This window comes from Diorhabda sublineata, chromosome 2, assembly GCF_026230105.1.
Source record: "Diorhabda sublineata isolate icDioSubl1.1 chromosome 2, icDioSubl1.1, whole genome shotgun sequence".
Classification (NCBI taxonomy): Eukaryota; Metazoa; Arthropoda; class Insecta; order Coleoptera; family Chrysomelidae; genus Diorhabda; species Diorhabda sublineata.
The window spans coordinates 12,015,628-12,035,702 of NC_079475.1; the positions used below are offsets into that span (position 1 = coordinate 12,015,628).

A 20,075-nucleotide genomic window follows, 5' to 3' on the forward strand; every position below is an offset into this window, starting at 1 on the left:
TTATTTAAAAATTTCGAATGGAAAATTAGACACCTATAAGTTCGAAAAAGCCAATTTCTTCAACAAAAATTATAAACATTTTAACTTAATATAAATTAAGAACGTACGTGCCAGATATATTATACTTCATCTACTACATCATTATAGCAGCGCCCCTAGATGTTGTTTTCAGTGGTTACAACCCTCTCCTTAAAATCGTGAGTTATTAGAGATATTGATATCTAGAAAAAAGTCGATGGACACCACGTTGTTCAGAGGAGATATAATTCAATATTCGTCGTGGTATTAACCAAGAAAGTAACTATTTTCTCCTTTGAGGAACAGACCATTCGTTTCGAAAATATACATTTGCATGCGTTTTAACCAATTGTCGAAGCATTTTTTCCACATCCATTGAGGTATCTCCAAATTTGTTTGGTTGAATTGATGTGTGTGAGCTCGCAATGTTGTGGTGGAGAATAATTCGTCTTCTGCAATTGGTTTACTTCTGGTAACCCAACGCCGATGCAACATTCAGAATTGAACGTTCTACGTTGTTTTAATGGAAAAATGGTGCAATATCCAACAAATTTTTGTTGGATTTGGGTTGCAAGACCAATACAGTCGATTGTTCTTTAGTTTCGAGTTCGTCACCAGTTACAATCTTTTGAAGCACCACGATTAAATTTTCTTCAGCATCTCTTTGCACCAATCGACATGAGGTTACTTGCACAATTATCAAATTATGCGGTATCCAACGCTAACAAATCTTTTTGACAGGCAAATCTTCATACAAGATTGATTGTATGCCGAGTTGATCTCACAATATGTCACATGACGATCTTACAATATCAGTTGACGTACAGCATCGATTTTTTATGGTACAACTACCGATTTTGGACTACCTTCGCGAAATGCAATCACGAAACAATTCGGGAAACTAGCGAAACATGATGTCTTGAGATGGTGCTTCATCACCAAAAATCGAAATAAGTAGATCGTACATTGTTGTTGGTTTAATCCGCGTCGGAAGTCTAGATCAAGATTAATGTTTCAAGTATCTGTAAGCAACTCAAATAGCATTCGTATGACACACATTCTTAGTACGTTCACCGTTAGATTTGACATATTCACATCAGTGTTGCCATATCTCGAAACTTGAGTAGCAATCTTCGTCTGATGTGATATGAATGATAATTTTGTAGTCGCGACAATTACAGGCCTTATTCTGATTTCTATGCTTTTTCAAAATATCACGAAATTAGAAAAATTGCTTAAAACATATTACTTTGGAACTTTTACTTTTTTACTTTTACGGCTATATACCCCATATATTGATGCCAAGCTTTGGGGTAAAAATAAGTCAATTGTACATTGCGTCACGGAAAATGTCATTAGATGTTAGAGGTTGCTTGCGACTCCAATTACAGAAGACCAGAAAGAAAAATGTGCCTGTCTAGGCAGAAAACACAAAAGAACAATGTTTTAAAAAATTTTGATAGCACTTTACACGTACCTGTAGCTTTTTGTGTCGGAAACGCCCCCGCAGTTGTCCATTTTGATTCTGTAATACCAACTACCTGTTATGACAGCTATAGAAAAATTCTGTCGTGCGATTTATTCTAATTTTGTGTTTTTTGAAAAAGTTCTAACATACTTTGTAATTATCGCGTCTACATGTTTTTTTTCATGTTATAATCTGTAATTACTGTACTTTTTGGTTTCATATACCATTCGATTAAAATTTGGTGTCAAGAAATGGTAACGATTGTTCAGTATTTGTGAAGTGAATTATATATGGATTGAAACTATTAAAAAAAAATAGAAATGAAATCAATTTCATTATATGGAAGAAATATTTTAAATGAAGAATTACGTCGAATTAATGGTAGTTAATTTTTTATCAAAAATTCTTGGAGACCGTGTCAAGCTCCTTCACTATTTTCATTCGAGATTCTCATAAAGTACCACTACGGTACTACTTTACAACGGACCCGACGGTTGACTAACATAAGAATACCCCTTCTCTGCTACTTGAACGAAGTACTCTCTGGTTGGATGGTAAGTTCAAGAACGAGACCGCGATTTTATGACTTGAATTCTCGACCTCAGCATATCAATCTGCTCGATTAAATATAAATGAAGATTTTAGTAGAGCAGGTGTACTATTAAACATGAAGTGAAGAAAACAGTGAACGAAATAGTGTCTTCAGTTACAAAGCAAAAATAAACTTTTTTAATCGAGTGTCTGATAAACATTTGAAAAATGTTAGGGAAAAATGTTGTTAAGCTAACTGTAAGTACAAGTCTTAGTTCGTTATCACGTATCTAATCTAGGTTTACAACTATTCGTATGTTGTTGATTTTTAAATGGTCAAGAGGGTCAATTTTTACAATTGGGCCAACGGATATTAGTATGTACGTGGATTCTTGCAAAGCCCACATAAGTAATAAAGAACAGTTACAGTGAGGTCAATGATCAGTTTATCGTTTGTGTATAATATATCTCTTCTACAATGTATTCATTTATTAGATGCTAATGACTAGAAATTCTATGTAAATATTCCAAAAAATTAGAACCCTAAACCACATACAAAGAAAATAAATAATTTTATATCTATCAAAACTATGCTGATTTACAGAATGATATTTATAATAATTAAGACATTATTTTCAATTATTAATAACAAAATTCAAGCCGGGTATCAAAGAATAGTTCTTTGTAAAACAAATATTACTGGAATTGGAAGAATATACATAGGGCAGACATCTCAATATTTCGAAAATAGAAGGGAACATTTTATAGTGACACTTTATATAATATAAGTCTGTAATTTGGTTCAAATACTATTTTTTTAATGCTCGAAACCGTCTATTAGTATTTTAAATCAAGATTTTTCTCATAATAATGCATATAGGGTATCCAAATTTAGTATAGCGTCAGCCTTGAGAACAACCTCGAAAGTGGCACTGCAGATAATAACAAGCATAATTCAATACATCGAATGGTTTAAAAAAAAAAACTACATATAGAAAAACAGCGAAAACAAACTAAAAATAAAATAGCAGAGCCAAAGGAAAAGCTCTAAGAAAGATGGGAAAGCAAGACAACTAAATTACAGTGGACAGCAAATCCCAAACTCGTCCAGATCCACCAGGGGTCCAGGAGAGACTTCAAAGACTCCACAATTTATTCAATTTCGATAATGAACAGCTAAAATGTTGACTTCTCCTGTCAAAATAGGCACATATCATGTAGAGAAGCTCAGCTACTGTTACTTATAATAACTTGCATATTCTATATGCAAAACAACGCGTCGTTACTTACCTTAGTCGCACCGGCCGCCGTCCCGCCCGCAACGTGCAAATTAATACGTTTCCTAGTGTAGGTGCTTTCAATCTTGTATGAACTTATTTGATTCTCCACCAATATAAATATGAATGTTAAGGATAAACGTTATTAATTTTTTTGCGGAATTTTATACAGAAAAGTGAATCGATATTAGTGTTGGCCAGCCGCGGAATTTGACTTTGTTCACTTTTACAAGGACCTGACCACTTAGAATGGGTCAATGATAACTTTCATTTGTCTATAATATTTTTCTTGTTATCAGCCCACTTGTTAGGTTACACATGGTTTTGACCTTAGTTTCTTCAAACTCTGTATCCTTAAAATGCTTTCCATACAAAGTTTTTACTGTAAACGGTATTTTTTTGGTATGTTTGATTCTATAATTTCATTAATCTTTTCGTCAGTATTCTAGCCAAATCGTCACATTTGGAAATATTAAATTCTCTCTCTCTCTCTCTCTCTCTCTCTCTATCAGCCACGTGATAGAAATGTTTTATTGTCAAAAAATTGCTACAATTTGTAGACAAAAGCTTGTGAAGGCACTTTCCAGTAAATATACCCTCAAATTATTGCGAAAAACGGGAAAAGATGATAACGATTTGATTCCAATTAGCAAGTGATTGTGCATTTTTTTGCATTGTAAAATATTGAACCCTTAACTAATTCTAAACGTGCAGTAGGTAGGTAGCTCCGCCGTGCAACGACCTTTCTGACATTAGAGAAGCGTTCTTACGAATTAGGCAATTCAAATATCAATAAGGAAAGAAGAGTCAGAATTTTTAATCTTTTAAAGAAGTCCCTGCAATGAGCCCTGCTGTTTATGTTTAATCAGAGTCAATATCTAACAGCACACGTACCCCAGGGTGAACCAATACCATACACGTTGTGGAAGTGATAATATAATTCACGCAAGGAATTCACGTCGCTAGGGAGTTCCTCTGATATTAACGTTAGTTTGATGCTGGCATTCGTGTGCCTTTCGAAGCACACGCTGGATGGTTGGTTGTTCGTGGAGATAGACGAGGAATAGTCTAAGATAGTGGAATCCCTCAGTCTTGTCAGTACATAGCGATGACTCCACTATAGGTGAAGTCATCGGATCTATATGTGAGGAATCATCTCTTTTCGCATTTTTATCTATAATTATATCAGACCTCCCTATGTTCTGAGACTTACAAGCAGCTATAGCCTTCCTGTTAACCTCCTTAAGTAAATTTTCTCGAGTAAAGCTAGATTCTTTCTTCACATTGTTCATTGCAATATGTTCACTGGTAGACCCAGTACTTGGATCTCGCGGCATTAGGTTTAAAGGTTTTAAGGGTGAATTGGTTCCAGGCGACCACATATTTATGTCTAATCCTTGAGTTGCTTCAAGTAAATTTTCTCAGCTTTGGAAAACATCGTATAAAGTCATTAGTTCTTAGTTTTTCTTTCACGTAATGTACACGCTAATTTGCTGCGTATGGAGACGGAATATTGGACAAAGTGAAAACAGTTCGTGGGATTTATTTTCAGTATAATATTGTATTGACTGGTTGTCTTCAATCAAATTAATATTACTTTTTTTAGTAGTTTTGGGATAAACAACTCTCTATGAAGAAATTTAATGAATCCATAAAAAATAATGGGAATAATCTATTAACCATTAGAGTAAAAAAATTTGTAACTGAATCAAACTTAAATTGATACAGGAATGTCTCATATAGCGACTACTTTAAATGAATCCGTTTCTGTTATTTCTTTTACTAACCAATCCCAATTAGTGAGTGATTTAGTAGAATGAGGTTATCAACGGTATTTTGACTGTTACCTGATGATAAATTTCTTGTGAATCAGCTTCTTTTAAATAATCTCAGTAGTATTATTACTTTTTGTATTTTTATAAAACGTGTTTTTCACTAAATATGTCTAAGAAGAAACGGTGTTTTCTTGGTGATTCATACTCACGCTCTAATTTCCTAACACGAATATCACGAACGAATCATTTTATTATCTTCCGAAATGGCAAATTACTCATAAATTAAAATGAAAATTATTGGTTCACTGAGTATAATTCATACAATCGTGATTTAATAATTTTTGGTTGAACCTTTTCGTGTCACTGTTCAAGAGTCATTTAGGAATTATACAGAGTGGAACGCCTAATTATCTCGGTAACGTCAAAAAAATTAATCATGGAAATTGAACAAAAAATCCCTACTGATACTATGAAAAACACCACTGCATTTTCAAATATCGCCATCCCTAAGAATATACCATTAATGGAGTAAATACCATTTGCCATCAAAATATGAATTTTTAAATGTGTGGCTGGTGGAAGATACAAGAATCACATATCAAGCTATTGAGGTAACTTTTGGTATTGGATCTGCAAATTTTTTCAATTTCAGTGCCACTAAACAACTTCCAAAAAGCAAATCTGTATTTTTTCTAGAATAGTGATAGCTGTTGAAACATAGATACCTCAACTTACCAATGGGCACTAGAGCTCGGTGTAAGACTCGAGAATTCGCCTCCAAACTGCTCTGCTCTTCACCAACGTTCCCAATCCTCCCTGCATCTTTTTCTACTGCTGTATATTTGAGCATTCATGATTGTCTTAGACATCCGCTTGTCATCTATTCTTCGAATTTGGCTGCCGCAACCTTAGGGTTCAATGAATCTTTATTATTTCGGATTGTCCAGTCAGATTCATTCACTTTAATTCGGTGTAAGCTTTGGCGTCCTCGAGGATTCGCCTCCAAGTTGATCTGTTCTTTATCAAAACTTCCTTATCCTCTTCCATCCATTTTTTTGTGTATCTTCGTGAACTTGGGGAGTCTACCTGATACAGGGTCTGCATCTTTTTCTACTGCTGCTACAACATTCATGATTCTTTTAGACATCCGCTAGTCCTCTATTCTTTGAATTTGGCTGTTGCAGCCTTAGAGCTGCTGGATCCAACGATGTTTTAATTGCTTTCATTTTTCTCAAATACTTTTGGTCTTCTTATATCATATCATACAACATTTACCGCCAAAATTCACAATTGGTCTTATTAGAATCCAATAAATTTTAAATTTCATTTTGCTTGATGTTAATTTATTTTTCTTTTCTATTCTTTCTTATATGCCAGTGTTTAGTTTGGTTTGTTCTTATATTTTTTCTGACATATTTAAATCTATTTACATCTTCTTGATTCTTAGTATCTATTATTGAATCTTCTACTTTTCTACAACGTTGTGAAGCCGATATCTTCATAAATACAGTTCTAAATTTATTAATAATTAGGTAGAGCTCCTTACATTTTCTTTTCTACATCTTTGAAAACAAACATATTTCATGATGTTTCTACTCGCTAAGACTCACCAACACATGGCGTGGAAGCAAAGGTCTGTCAAGGAAGTTTTGTACACAGTTTTGCCCGTGTACAGTATTGAGAAAAACAGTTAAGTTTGACAATTAACGTAGAGTGTGAGCAAATTGGCCAATCACTAAATGCTTATTACAACTCTTGAATTAGTTCGCTATTAGAGTGTTAATATTGCATCGCTACAATCACACACACACACTACACAGTGGACAATTGAATTTTCATACGAAAATGAAGTACTCGTCATTTTTCGATCCCCCCATTCGTTTGATTGGCAATTTGTTATGATTTCTGGTTATTCTTTAACTTGAAGAAATATTTAGGAGGAGTTGCTTATACACACAGTATAAATATCTAAAAAGTAAAAAGAACACTAGATATAAAATATACATTATACGATAATTTCATTTAAACTAACAAAAAATAGTGCAATGTACTGGTTTATTAATAAAACAGGATTATTTGAACAAATAAGCCTACTGACACTGCTTTTGCTAGTCAATTTTCTGTCTATATTGACTCAAGTATCATCTTTAATAGGTAATAAAAATTAAACTATACAAATATGAACAATTTACCATTTTATTGTTTTAATATATTTATCTTGAATTAACTGTAATGCCGGTAAAATACGACATAGGAAAAGTTACTTACCTCCTGATTGAGTGTTCTGTAGACTTTGTTATTGACGCAAATTCTCGAAGCTTAATATTTTATACAAAAACTCCAAATACATCTCTTTTTTGATTTTTTATGTGCTTCTAACGCTTAGCGTCATTACCATGTTTTTTTTTTTCAACCTCCGATAGGCTGTAAAGTTCATTTCGACATAATCATCGGAGAGATTGAGACATTTATCATATCTGTGGATAAGCTTTTCAATACCTTCTTCAAAGAAAGTTGTCGCCAATGTAGACTAACCGTTCAGTCATAAAATAGTAACAAACCAGACTTTGAAACTTCTAGAAATTCCGTAGACAAAGCAGTAATGGTTCTCTTTAATAATTCTGTCAACTCGAAACGACAGATTTGCTTCTTTGGCCCCCTTCATTATGCACATCATTACGGCCATTTTTAAAATTTCGACAATATTCACGCACAACACCATCATTCTTTAAATTTTTCCCCATACACACGATTCATTCTCCGATAGATTTCTGCAGCCTGTAGAAAACTTCACAATTAACACTTGGCGGGAGAATATATAATTGCGGCAGTGTGAGTTCGAGAGCTTCGCAGTCGCCTACAGAGCGTGTACCCGCTTTCTTCAGTCCGCGTAGTGTCTGCCCCTCGTATTTATTAGATTTATGTTAACTTCATTCGAGATTCCGTCTTGTTAGAATTCTGGTCTTGTTTGGATATTCTTCAGCCATGGGTAATACGAATATTCTCGATTCTGAATCTTGATATTCTAATTTGTTCTCTCCAACGTTTTTTACAGTAACGCATTGTAATAAATAACTTAGAGAGAAGGGAGATCATCTGGATTTCCATCATCGTCCAACGCTAATGTCACTTTTTTTTAGTTGGAGCAGACGATTCCTGCGCAGTACGTGGACAGAAGATGAAACCCTCCGTGAGGCAATTAGAGCCAATTTCACAGTCCTCTTCGCATTTACATAGAACCATCTTAAAGAGGTTTTTCGTCTCTCAGTCTAATCTGGTGGCTGACAATGTATACCAAGCCAATTATGTACTTGAGAGAGATCAAAACACATATTTATATATAACTGAATAACTATTGTCACCGTATGCTTATTATGAACTTAATTTGAACTTTACTTGCAAGTAAACTCTTAGTGAGTTTTACTTAACAGCTCCAGATGTAGATGATTGTATTCGGAAATCGAATTTGTCAGCTAGGGACTGTCTGCAAACAATTTTCTTGTAGTGCTACACTCGAAATTTTTTTAGAATGATGAACTTGGAGCCATTACCCAGTAAAGTTAAAAAAACACAATTTTCAAAAATTTTATGGCACTATACAGATAAATGTCATGTCGATTTCCGAATCGGGAACTTCCATAATGCCAACTCCTAATCTTAAATCACTTACTGATGATAACCAGTCAAAAGTGAATGTCATTTTGGGATTTTCTGAAACGACATTTTTCCAAACAAATTGTTGCCACTACACGATTTTTTTTTCACCATTAGTTTTTTAGCTAAAATTTCTGAGGTGATAATTAATTATAGACTGCGATTTCTACTATTAACTTATTAAAAACAAGGAAACGATCCGGTTTACTGAAATTTTTACTTTTTTCATAAATTTTTCACGTTCTCAATTATTATTGATTATATACCATAACTGGCAATTTCTCTGGCACCTGTCTGTTTCGTGTAAATTATTCTTAACAGTTATTTACTTGAGTCGGAAACAACTTTAGAAACGGGAGCAGTAAAGTAGGTATTGTTTGATTTAATACTTTAAAGACAATTACTCAGTAATACTATTAAAAATTAAGCTTCTTATTCTCATAGTTAATTCCACGTTATTGTTAATAATGTATATTATTTCAAGCCTTTTCATTATTGATGGAAAATGGATTTGTTTGTATATTTATTGTGAATTAAAATAACTTTCAATCATTATAATTATGAAACATAATAAAAAGTCAACCTTAATTGAAAAAAAAATGGACATAATCTATAGAGAAATTTCATTCTAATACAAGAGTCTGTATATTTTAAGACGCCACGAAGCTAGAGGTGGAGGTTGGAATTCCGATTGCAGATTGATCAATATGTGTATGTTATGATCTACGAGGTCTAGCTATTAAATAACGAGACTGCGCACTTAGAGGGCGCCCTAAACACACATCCCCGTCACTATTATAGTATTTCTGCAGTAGTGGTTTGAAACGAACATGGAGCAACGTATTAATCTCAAATTTCTCGTTAAATTAAAAAAAACTCCAATTGAGTACTATAAATACTGAATACTGAAGATAACCAGCGCCCAGGTCACTCTATGACTGTTTCAACTCCGTAAACAGTGATCAAAATCAACCAAATTTGCGTGCAGATCGTCAAATGAGCATCCGGATGATTACCGAGGCTGTAAACGCCGATAAAGAAACGATTAGAAAATATTTACACGAGGAATTACACATGACAAAAGTCTGTACCTAGAAATCTGACTCTTGACCAAAAGCTCTTGCGTCAACGGATCTGCTCAGATTTCAGAAAGGTAAGAGAAAGATTTGATTCGAAAGGAACTCGATTTGAGTCGAGAGAAACGGTAAAGCATAAAAAGGCACTTACCAAAAAAGACTTCCAGCACTGCTTGGATCAATGGAAAAAACGTATGGAAACGTGTGTGGTGAGGGGACATTCGAATGTAGAATAATTTTTATAATAAAATCCTTTATTTCGCTGGTATAGCGAATTTGAAAAAGGATATTATGTGCTAGTAGGACTGAAAAATATCCAAGATGCCCATATTGAACAGTTGGGGCAACTCTTTGTGTTAGATCCGCAACAGTAAATTCAATTTTAAATTATCATCGTCAAATGAGTCGATCCAATCTGTCATACCCAATAGTTTTGCTGCTTTGAGATTATATTTAAGGGATACAAACGGTGTTTTCTTCAAAATAATGTTGTTAAACATTTTCGGTTATAAATAATAATGAAAACTTAAGATTTAAGGCATTGTAATTTTTGATTATCACGGTGACGATGTGACGGATTTCATCAGAAACTCACAATCTGTTTTTTCTCGTAGACAACTTTCAAAATGCCTATTGCTAGTTTCAGTTGATAGTTCCAAAACTCGCCAAACAATGGAAATTCACATACACCCCTATTGTAGTGCCTACCGTGGGCTCCTGTGATAGAATACTTTTATTTGAAAGGCATTAGCCCAACCAACATGAAACATTAACTAGATTCTACTCTGGGTGAAACTACTCCTTAGTTATTAACAGTAAAATAGAAGAAAATCCACGAAGTAGTACTGGATGATCGTCTACTGAAAGTGCGCGAGTTAGCAGACATAGTAGACATTTCAAAATGTGGTACATCGTATATTCACTGAAAATTTGGACTTAAAAAGCTGTACGCAAGATGGGTGCCGCATTTGCTCACAAGGGAACATAAACAGCGACAGGAAGATGCTTCCATCGAGTGTTTGGTAATGTTTCACGGAAATAAAGCAGAATTCTTGCGTCGTTTCATAGTCATGGATGAAACGTGGGTCCATCAGCTCACACCCGAAATAAAAGAACAATCTAAAGAATGGATTGAAAAGAAATAACCGGCTCCAAAGGCACAGATCTTGAAAAAAGAAAAAACTACCAATTTCGAGTATTATACTAACTTACTGAGATGTTTAAGTGAATGAACCAAGCAAAAACTACCGCATTTGGTTAAGAAGAAAGTGTTGTTTCATCGAGATAATGCACCAACCCACATATTCGTTATTGCAATGGTCAAAATTAATTAACTAAAATTTAATTTGCTACCTCATGTACCCTATTAGCCAGGTTTAGTCCCCTTGGAATATTTTCTTTTCCCATACTTGTAAAAATCACTCGCTGGTCGAAGATTCTCCAACAACAAAGGGTCGGTCAGTGACCATCACGAATAATATTATTACCAGATTTTATATTGAGTTGTTTTCTTCTTTTTCCAGATAACAACTTTCTTTTTTTCCACACTAAATTTAGCTTTATCAAAGTTAACGCCAGCATGCTCGGGAAGTTCTGGATTGAAATATTTATGGGGTGACGCCATGGTTGATTCTCCAGATTGCGTAGGGCCCAATGAAATGCCATATCCAACGTAAGTATTATTTTGAGCACAAAGTGAAAATAAATCAATTGTAGTCCTCAAAATCTAACTAAAAGGTTGGATGAAAAATAGTTGATAGAATATTATTCGTTTTTAAATGGAGTTAAAAGATTAAATTTCGTTAATAAAAGTGACAATATTAATGATAGTCAACAGTATTAAAAGTGATTGTTTATGTGGAATCATGTTAAGAATATTTTAATATAGTTTTAAACTAGCAGTATTGCCAACATTAATGAATGAAAGGAAAACAGATTCCATCCTAATTCAATAAGATTGTTTTGTAACAGCTGACGTAGTTAAGAGTGGACCATAATTTGTGGATGGCGTCACGCATTCTAGTTACATGTTATTTGTCATAAGGACCTCCCCATGTGTGAAACGTCAACATCAAGTACTGAGCGTAACATGGCGGCGGTTTGTGGCTCATTTAATTTTCATTTCATTTTAGCCAGTTTTTCTAGTTAAAAGTTAAATAATACTTCGTGTTTTTGGTTATAATAACCTCAATTAAAGCCTTGTGAAGTCAAAGGGGCTTCATAACATATTACTAAAATCCCCAATACCATCATAACTAGTAGAAACCGCAAGTATAATTTTGAATGATTTTCAAAATCTGATGAGTTGTAAGAGGTTGGAAGAGTTTTTTTCATAATAAATTTTCTATACTAATGGAATGATCAACATAGGGCTTGACAAATACAAAAAGAACGACTGACTTTCGTTTTTTTTTTGAAAGTTATATGATTTATTTGTTACTTGCTCTTCTCGCAAACTCTTTAATGTCTACAGAAACAACCAAATTAATAGTTTTATTAATTATTCTACTGTTGACAAAGATATTAAACAGTCACGAATCAAAGACAAATATTTTTCAAGAACGCAGTCTTTATTATTTATAAACAAGCTCATGTTAGTAACCGTAACAATAATTTCCACTGTTTTATTATCAAAATAGGGCAGTTATACAAAAAAAAAACAATTTATTATCATCCATTTTAGAAACATTAAAATTATTTCCAGTGTTCACCATTTCTTATTTATTATTAATTTATTTTATTTGATAGTTAATATTCCATTTTACGGATCTTCTTTCAGAGCTGCCATAGATAGAAATTTCAAAGCGTCTAAACTGTGGTTAAGTAATTTTAGGACAGGAAGATCTCAAAACACAATAGATCCGTTCATAACGAGAAATGTTTTACTTAGTGCGCATCAACAAGCATTCAATGATCAACCTCAAATGATCTTGAGACATTGTAAGTATTTTTATATATGTATATTAGACGAGGATGGTCTCCGTACACTTTTCTCAACGATATTTAATACGTTCGATACCTTTTTTATAATGAGAATCGTCAAGCTTCTCAAAATAACCATTAACTGCAGACTTAACCTCTACATTGGTGGAAAATCTTTTACCAACAATCAACAACAGAAAATAATCCGAGGTGGTTAAATCTGGAGAATAGAATGCATAAGGTGGCAATTCAAACTTTAATTCATTTATTTTGACCATTGCAATAATGGATGTATGAGTTGGTGCATTTTCTTGTTAAAACAACACTTTCTTCTGGGCCAAATGTCACAATTCTTACTTAATTTTTTCTTTCAAAAAGATAGAAAATTATCCCATGCGCATCTCAAAAACTACTACTACTATATGTGGATTTGTGGATTTTCTGGGTTTTCTTCAACATTCGCAGGTCGTACGGCCTCTTTCAAACTCTGTTTCCCAAGTAGTAGTCTCACTCAGAGTAGAATGTAATTCAGCATAAGGATGACCAATTTTTTCAATGTTCACAAATTTAGTGAAAACGTTCAGTATTAATGGCTGCCAAACAAATTCTAAACAACGTAGCGTCTTTAAACTTGAAAAATATGCTTTATAGATTGTGTGGTATTTTTCAAGCAACTTTCGCCATCTTTAGGTTAGGTCACGTACTTCTGGGACCATCCTTGTAGTTTAACGTATATTTATTTGCACCGGCGTAGCTAAGGGGAGGGTTTTGGAGGCTCAAACCATCTTCGAAATAAGCAAAATATTACCCAATTTCATATCAACATAATTACAAACTATTGACATCGATCTCATAAATTCAAACATTTATATGCTGTTATTAATGTCTTGCAACTCCTGAGAAACAATACTACCGTCGAATTTCCTCATCTCTATGGAAATGCAAAGGTTTTAATGGAAGAAAATGGTGGTATACTGCGAATTCCACGTGCCACGGAAGTCAATTAAATAGACCGAACATTTCTGCGTTGGATGTACGCACGTATTAAAAAATTAATTTGGTTTTTCCATTTCTTGATCATACAATTCAACGATTGAAAGGTTTACCAAATATCGTAAAGTAATATCAGCATTAACTGCCAGTTCTAAAATTGAAGAAATAATTTCCATGTACCTTCACTGCTTCTGCAATATATCCTAATATTTCACATTATTGCAAATCTTTGCTTCCATTCCTGTATCCACTGCTACCCAAGAAAGGTCTTTATCGAGCCTAAGGAGACTGAAAAACAATTTACGAAACACTACAAATGAAAACAGACTTAATGGTGTGGCTGTCAGGAACATTCACTATGGAACACAAACTAATGCAGATGAAATAGTGGATATATTCAAAAGAAATAGCCGAAAATTTCTTCTTTAATGGTGTTAGATTTAGCGCAGAGAAAAGAAATTAAATTTACCATTTAATTTAAAGTTAAGAACTTTATAAATACCTATGTCGTAATTTTTTCCGAGGAATATATAAATATTAAATTTCATGTAAGTATATTTTTGTTGTTCTATTTACTTCAAACCAAACCCCTCCAAAACTAAATCCTGGCTACGCGCGTGTTTATTTGTATTTTGATTAGAATTTGAGATGACTGAATGTTATTTCATTCTAGTACTACTTTTTATGAGTAATTTTTCGACATTTCTCGAAATGTTCCATATATTGTGACATACCTTAAATTTATTCCATCAATATTCTATTTTTTTACGTTGTTTATATAGTCAAAAGCATTGTTAAGGTCCATAAACCATGGATGTAGCTCACTTAGATAAGGTATAATAATAAAGTAATATAACGATCATATTTCGATTTGTCGAAAGTATTTCAAAATACTACAGGCTATCCGTTTAAGTCTATTAGAAGTATATTCTAAAATAATCTATTGAAAAGTCTTTATAATCTATTAAATTACAAATATAACTGTCTATACTAATTACTTCTGAACTTCTTGTTTTCTAAAGTTGACGAAACGAATATTATACAAGAGCGTTTTTCTGATGATAAAACAAATTCGAATATCTGAAATACACCCTAGATAGTAAACTCCTCTGGAACAAGCCTTAAAAGGCGCCACGAATGCCCTTGTATCATGACGTATACGGTAGTGATCCGAGTCACTGGGACTGGTCTTAATACCTCGAGAATCGAAAATTGGAGCTATTAGATCATGCCCAACCACTGCACTAGAAGTGATCCTAAATCTCCCACCTCCACATGTATTAGCGGCAGAAAAATATTAACTCAAATTGTGTGAGAAATAGTTGTCCAGGGAAAATGCCGAAAAAGCTAAGGTTTGAAGAAAAATTTACCGAGTTTTAAATTTACTGAGAGTAAGATCAAATTTATACCTTATAAATGAGCAGAAGTGTCATCAAATAGTACACAGATGGCCCCAAAAAGGGGAAACAGATCATGTTTTCTTATTGTGTAGAAATATTCCAAATGATTTAATAATTCTTATTTTAAAGGAAAAATGGAATTCAATAAAACAATGTACGTTTACTACGTACAACGAATTTTTAGAAGGAATTATAGTAATTCTTACTAATCTTCGAGAAAGACGTGCCTTGGTAGCTGATTCCTCAGACTTGCTTGCTTAGTGACAATAAATTGACATTCTGAACGAACTTGGTGTTCATGAGCTACGTCTGCCTGTCGAGTCAGTCTTGCAAATACTGCTCTAGGTAGGATTATGTAAAACAGCTCAGAAGAGTATCTTCCGTGTAAGTAACGGTAAAACAGCGACCTTTCTTCTATGTATTCAAGTTTCTGATCAACTCTGGATCGAATTTGCTCTCTCCTGAATTGAATCGAGCATCTTCAGGGTATGCTTGGGAGCCAAGCTCCAAATTTACTAGCAAGATTCCAAATGTAGACGAATGTGGATTTTGTAGATGATTAGAAGGTGTTATGAAGTATATATATTGTATATTGATTTAAGCCTCAACACCCAACAAGCGAATTTGCGGTGATGGTGATATTTTTTATCCAAATCTGTGCTAGCCTTCTTTGTAAAAATAACAGCCTGGGTCTTTGCTGCATTAAACCCCATCCAGAATTTTTTCAAGATCGGTATTGATGGTGGTTATCCGTTGCTGTCTATAGATTTAGATGTTAGTCAAGTTTATTGGGGCGGTTTATTTGAACGACGAAACCAGAACGCTTTTAGAATCTTTGTATAATTTCAAAGTAGTTGATTGTTCCAATTTAGTATTATTTTACGCAACTAACAGAATAAACCGATTAAATTATTCCATTCGACAATAAACATAAATGAAAATTCATACTTGAATTCGTGTAAGTTACACTTTTGAATTTTGGCCAATTGATTGGCTTATTGGTCCGGCGGATTCATGAATAAACTATAACATTTTTTAGCTAGAGCTACTAACTTACCGCAATCGAATATATGTGGATCGACGCCTCCTAGGTTATGTAAAACGAGGTATAATACAACGGCACCTATGTACGGTGTTTCCCTAACGTCTGGCCAACCAGTTACTATTGTTCAAAAATTTCCCGATCTTCTTCAACAAGTAGTTTTTGAGGTAAGTCGAAATGTTTGATTCAAAACTTTGAAGATAATATGAAATAATTGTGAACAAGTATAAACAGCATTACGAGTTGTGGCTATTGAGTAACGAGACTAACGCTGTTTAACCTATTATTTGAAATGAGTCTACCGTATCTGTAAACAAACCAGTATAGCAGGGGCTTTCGTTTGTATATAGACTGTTTTGTTTTTGTTTTGCCTTAAAAATGATCGACGTAAAAATTGTGGAATTAAACAAGAAACTAGAAAAAATTACATCCGAAAACTGAAGGAACCGACAGAAAAAGACTGCTTCGAACAATGAAAAATGTTTTCTATCATCAGTATCGTTATTTAACAGCTACACCTCGTATATTTTGAAATTTGGTCACGACAGTTTTACGAACCCTCTTAGCTACATGCCCCAATGAATATAGAATTATATTTTCTTGTAAATTCTTAATACTGATCGACTATTGTCAACGCACATCATTTTCAATAGTTCGCCATAATCGTTTGACCGAATTTTTGTTATTTAAATCAGCACCACGGCCATGCACTTTCGTTTGAAATTTCCAATTTGAACTCTGTAATTCCGTCAGGACTTCATCGTAGCTTACATCTTGTTGTTAGCGCGTTTTCCACTTCCTATTTATCTAGTTCTATGCCAGGTCTTCTCCTTTTGGAAGAGTAAGCTCCAAGGACTGTACACCCTTATCGTCAGAGTTGTTTGGTACTCGTGAAGTGTGTATGTGTGTGTGTTTACTGCCTCGGTAGAACTTTTCTAAATCTTCAACCGTCGCTTTCTCTAAAGCGACAGGTGCTTCCATTTTGTTGATTCTTTCAAGCATCTGATCTAGATCTGAAAATTTTGGTAAACGATGTTTCGATTGACTATGCCATTCAATATATTCACCTACTTTTTGTTCCCAAGCTTGACTTGTTGCAAAGCAAATGCAGAAGAAATGACAGAGATAAACACGGAGCTTACGGAACGATTACTGTTTAGATTATTTTAAAGAAATTGGAAATTCACTGAACTGGATTATGTAGTTATTGACTGGCCTTGTACCTTCATTAATAATAATAATAAGCAGTTCTTTGTAGAATCTTGTTTGGTGTTTCTTATAATTTCACAATTTTAACTGGACCAATTTATTTGGCAACCTATTTAACAGCGGAAAGTTGATTTGTTAAGTTTTGTTTGACATTTCATTGTGGATGCACTGCAACATTCACAAATTATTCTTTTCGTCAAACTGTTAATCCATATTATAGCGTACATAATCAACCTTCAGAGTAGCTAATTGAGTAACTATGAATTGATTTCGGACAACGTTTACTCTTACTGATAATTTCCACCTCAAATACCTAACAGTGCCCTCTGAAGAAGGTGTCGCCGCTGTATGAGCAACTGGGTTTGTGTCCTTTCAATTTAGGGAAATATTGTTGTGACGTAGTTCATTTTCCGATTGTTGAGCTTGACATGTAACAATTTTCTTTAACTTCAATAAATTGTAGAGGGTTAGTTAGTTCTATATGTAGAAAAGCAACTATCCCCTTCAACAGAAAACAGTGATTATCATTGTCAATATTATATCCTGAAATGGAATTGTTTTATGTTTTAGGTTTGTGAAAGCTCGGAATGTGACGTTGTTCGAGGAGAATGCACTCAAACGTATGTTCCCTACTTATTTTTAGTCATCCCTTTGGGACCAGTTACTCTTACAGGACAAGATTATGTTTTAGTCGAAAGTGGATGCGTTTGTAGACCGAAATATGCTGGACAAAATAATGCAGAAGCTGCTAATATACCTACCATTCCCAGGATTTAACTCACATAAAACTTTTTGGAAATCAGAACAGCTCATATTTATTGAAATTTGGAAGTAGGGTATTTTATAGATTTAAGACGCAAATTTTGATCAAACCACCTATTCAAAGATATAAATATCAATAGAAACGCTTAGTAACAGACATGGCTTTGATTGAAATATGATATTATTTCAAATCTACCATAATGCCTATACAGGGTGTCCCACGACGAGTTAAAACCATCTGTATATGGTAAAATACTAATAGTAAAATCATGAAAATGTCTAAGTTTGAGTTTTCGGATACGATCTTTTTGACTAAAATATTTTCATAGATGTCCGACTTCCGGTTCTACCGGAAGTCTTCTGTAATTTTGTTATTTTACCTAGAACACCCTGTATAGTAATACATTTTTGGAATCTACGTAAAATTTTAACATACTTTTGTCTACAAACTTTTTACGAAAAATGCATACTTTTTGAGTTATTAATTTTTTTGTAAAAAATTTGACGGTTGCACACCCTTATAAATTATTTTTTACGAGAATACCCTTAAAGGTATGAAAATGGTTTCTATTCGGTTGCTTTTAACAAGGTCAGACGTATTTGAATCTAAGTTGAAAAATTTTTCGTTTTATACAGGGTGTGTATAAAAAGTGTTCTTCATAAATATCAAATTTCTTTATTTTTTTAAATAGAACCACCTGAATGCATTTAGGAGTGAAAAATAAGGTAAATTCATGTATACTTACCTAAACCTTACCGTTATCCTGATATTAAATGTTTTCTCTAAATTTTTAGAGATGCTGGTGTGGTCTAAATTTTATTTATTCGTTATTATATTGAGAACAAGCTATTTTAATGATTTTCGAGAGTATCAACAATTGACTAATGACAGTTAAATAAGTGTCATTTATTACATAGCCTACTAAAAGAATACATAAAAAATTAAAACTTGTTAAAAAATACAATAATAATTTAAAACCTCGAATATCTTGGAAACGACTAAAAGTTGGAATAGGATTAGTAAATACAATTTGATTTCATTTTTTTTCAGACCTTGCTTGTATCACATGTGTCAAAATGAAATTTAGACACCTGCATCTCTAAAAATTGACAGAAAACATTTAATATCTGGATAACGGTAAGGTTAAGGTAAGTATACATGAATTTGCCTTATTTTTTACCCCTGAATGCACTAATATAGAAAAAACCGGGTGGTTCAAAAAGGTAAAGAAATTTGATATTTATGAAGTGAAACTTTGAACACTTTTTATACACGGCCTGTATAAAATGAAAAGTTTCTCATTATAGATTCAAATACGTCTGACTTTGGTAAAAGCAACCGAACAGAAACCATTTTCATACATTTAAGGGTATCCTCATAAAAAATAATTTATAAGGGTCTGCAACGATCAAATTTTTTACAAAAAAATTTCACGTGGATTTCAAAAATGTATTAATATACAGGGTGTTCCATTCAAAATAGCAAAGTTACAGTCGACTTTCGATGGTATCGAAAGTCGGCCATCTTTGAAAATATTTTAATTAAAAAGATCGTATCCTAAAACCCAAACGTACAAATTTTTATGATTTTACTATAAGTATTTTGCTATATACAGATAGTTTTAACTCGTCGTGGGACACCTTGTATAGTATACCTGCTAACTATTTTGGAGTTGAAAAGGTGGTGGTATACAATCAAATGGACTGGAAATATTGTCTATAAAAGTACTGTGTTTACATATTAAGAGACTATTTATTTCAGTGTACTTATTTATCAATTATAATATAGTTATGTTTATTTTTAAGGTACCTAATTTACCTGAGATTATTTATAATAGTTTTTAACAAAACATAGTTGTATTAAATCGTTTAAAATAAAGAAAAAGATTTATATTAAAAGGTTTTTCAATACATCCTTTTCTCGAGGCAGTTCAGGCCATTTTCGACC

General features: G+C 33.3%; 1 protein-coding gene across 1 annotated transcript; it reads left to right on the forward strand.

Annotated features, from left to right (window-relative positions):
* The first annotated feature begins 1,863 nt into the window (after positions 1–1,863).
* Positions 1,864–18,631, forward strand: LOC130453109 (uncharacterized). The gene is made up of 5 exons (XM_056792710.1): positions 1,864–2,275; positions 11,323–11,471; positions 12,579–12,739; positions 16,154–16,323; positions 17,936–18,631. The coding sequence occupies exons 1-5, from the start codon at positions 2,246–2,248 to the stop codon at positions 18,140–18,142; spliced, it is 717 nt and encodes a 238-aa protein (XP_056648688.1). The 5' UTR covers positions 1,864–2,245; the 3' UTR covers positions 18,143–18,631.
* Positions 18,632–20,075: the final 1,444 nt, after the last annotated feature.

Coding starts and splice junctions, on each gene's coding strand:
- LOC130453109 (XM_056792710.1), top strand. CDS start 2,246: ATGTTAGGGAAAAATGTTGTTAAGCTAACT. Junction 2,276..11,322: donor AAAATGTTGTTAAGCTAACT/GTAAGTACAAGT, acceptor TTCTTTTTCCAG/ATAACAACTTTCTTTTTTTC. Junction 11,472..12,578: donor AATGAAATGCCATATCCAAC/GTAAGTATTATT, acceptor ATCTTCTTTCAG/AGCTGCCATAGATAGAAATT.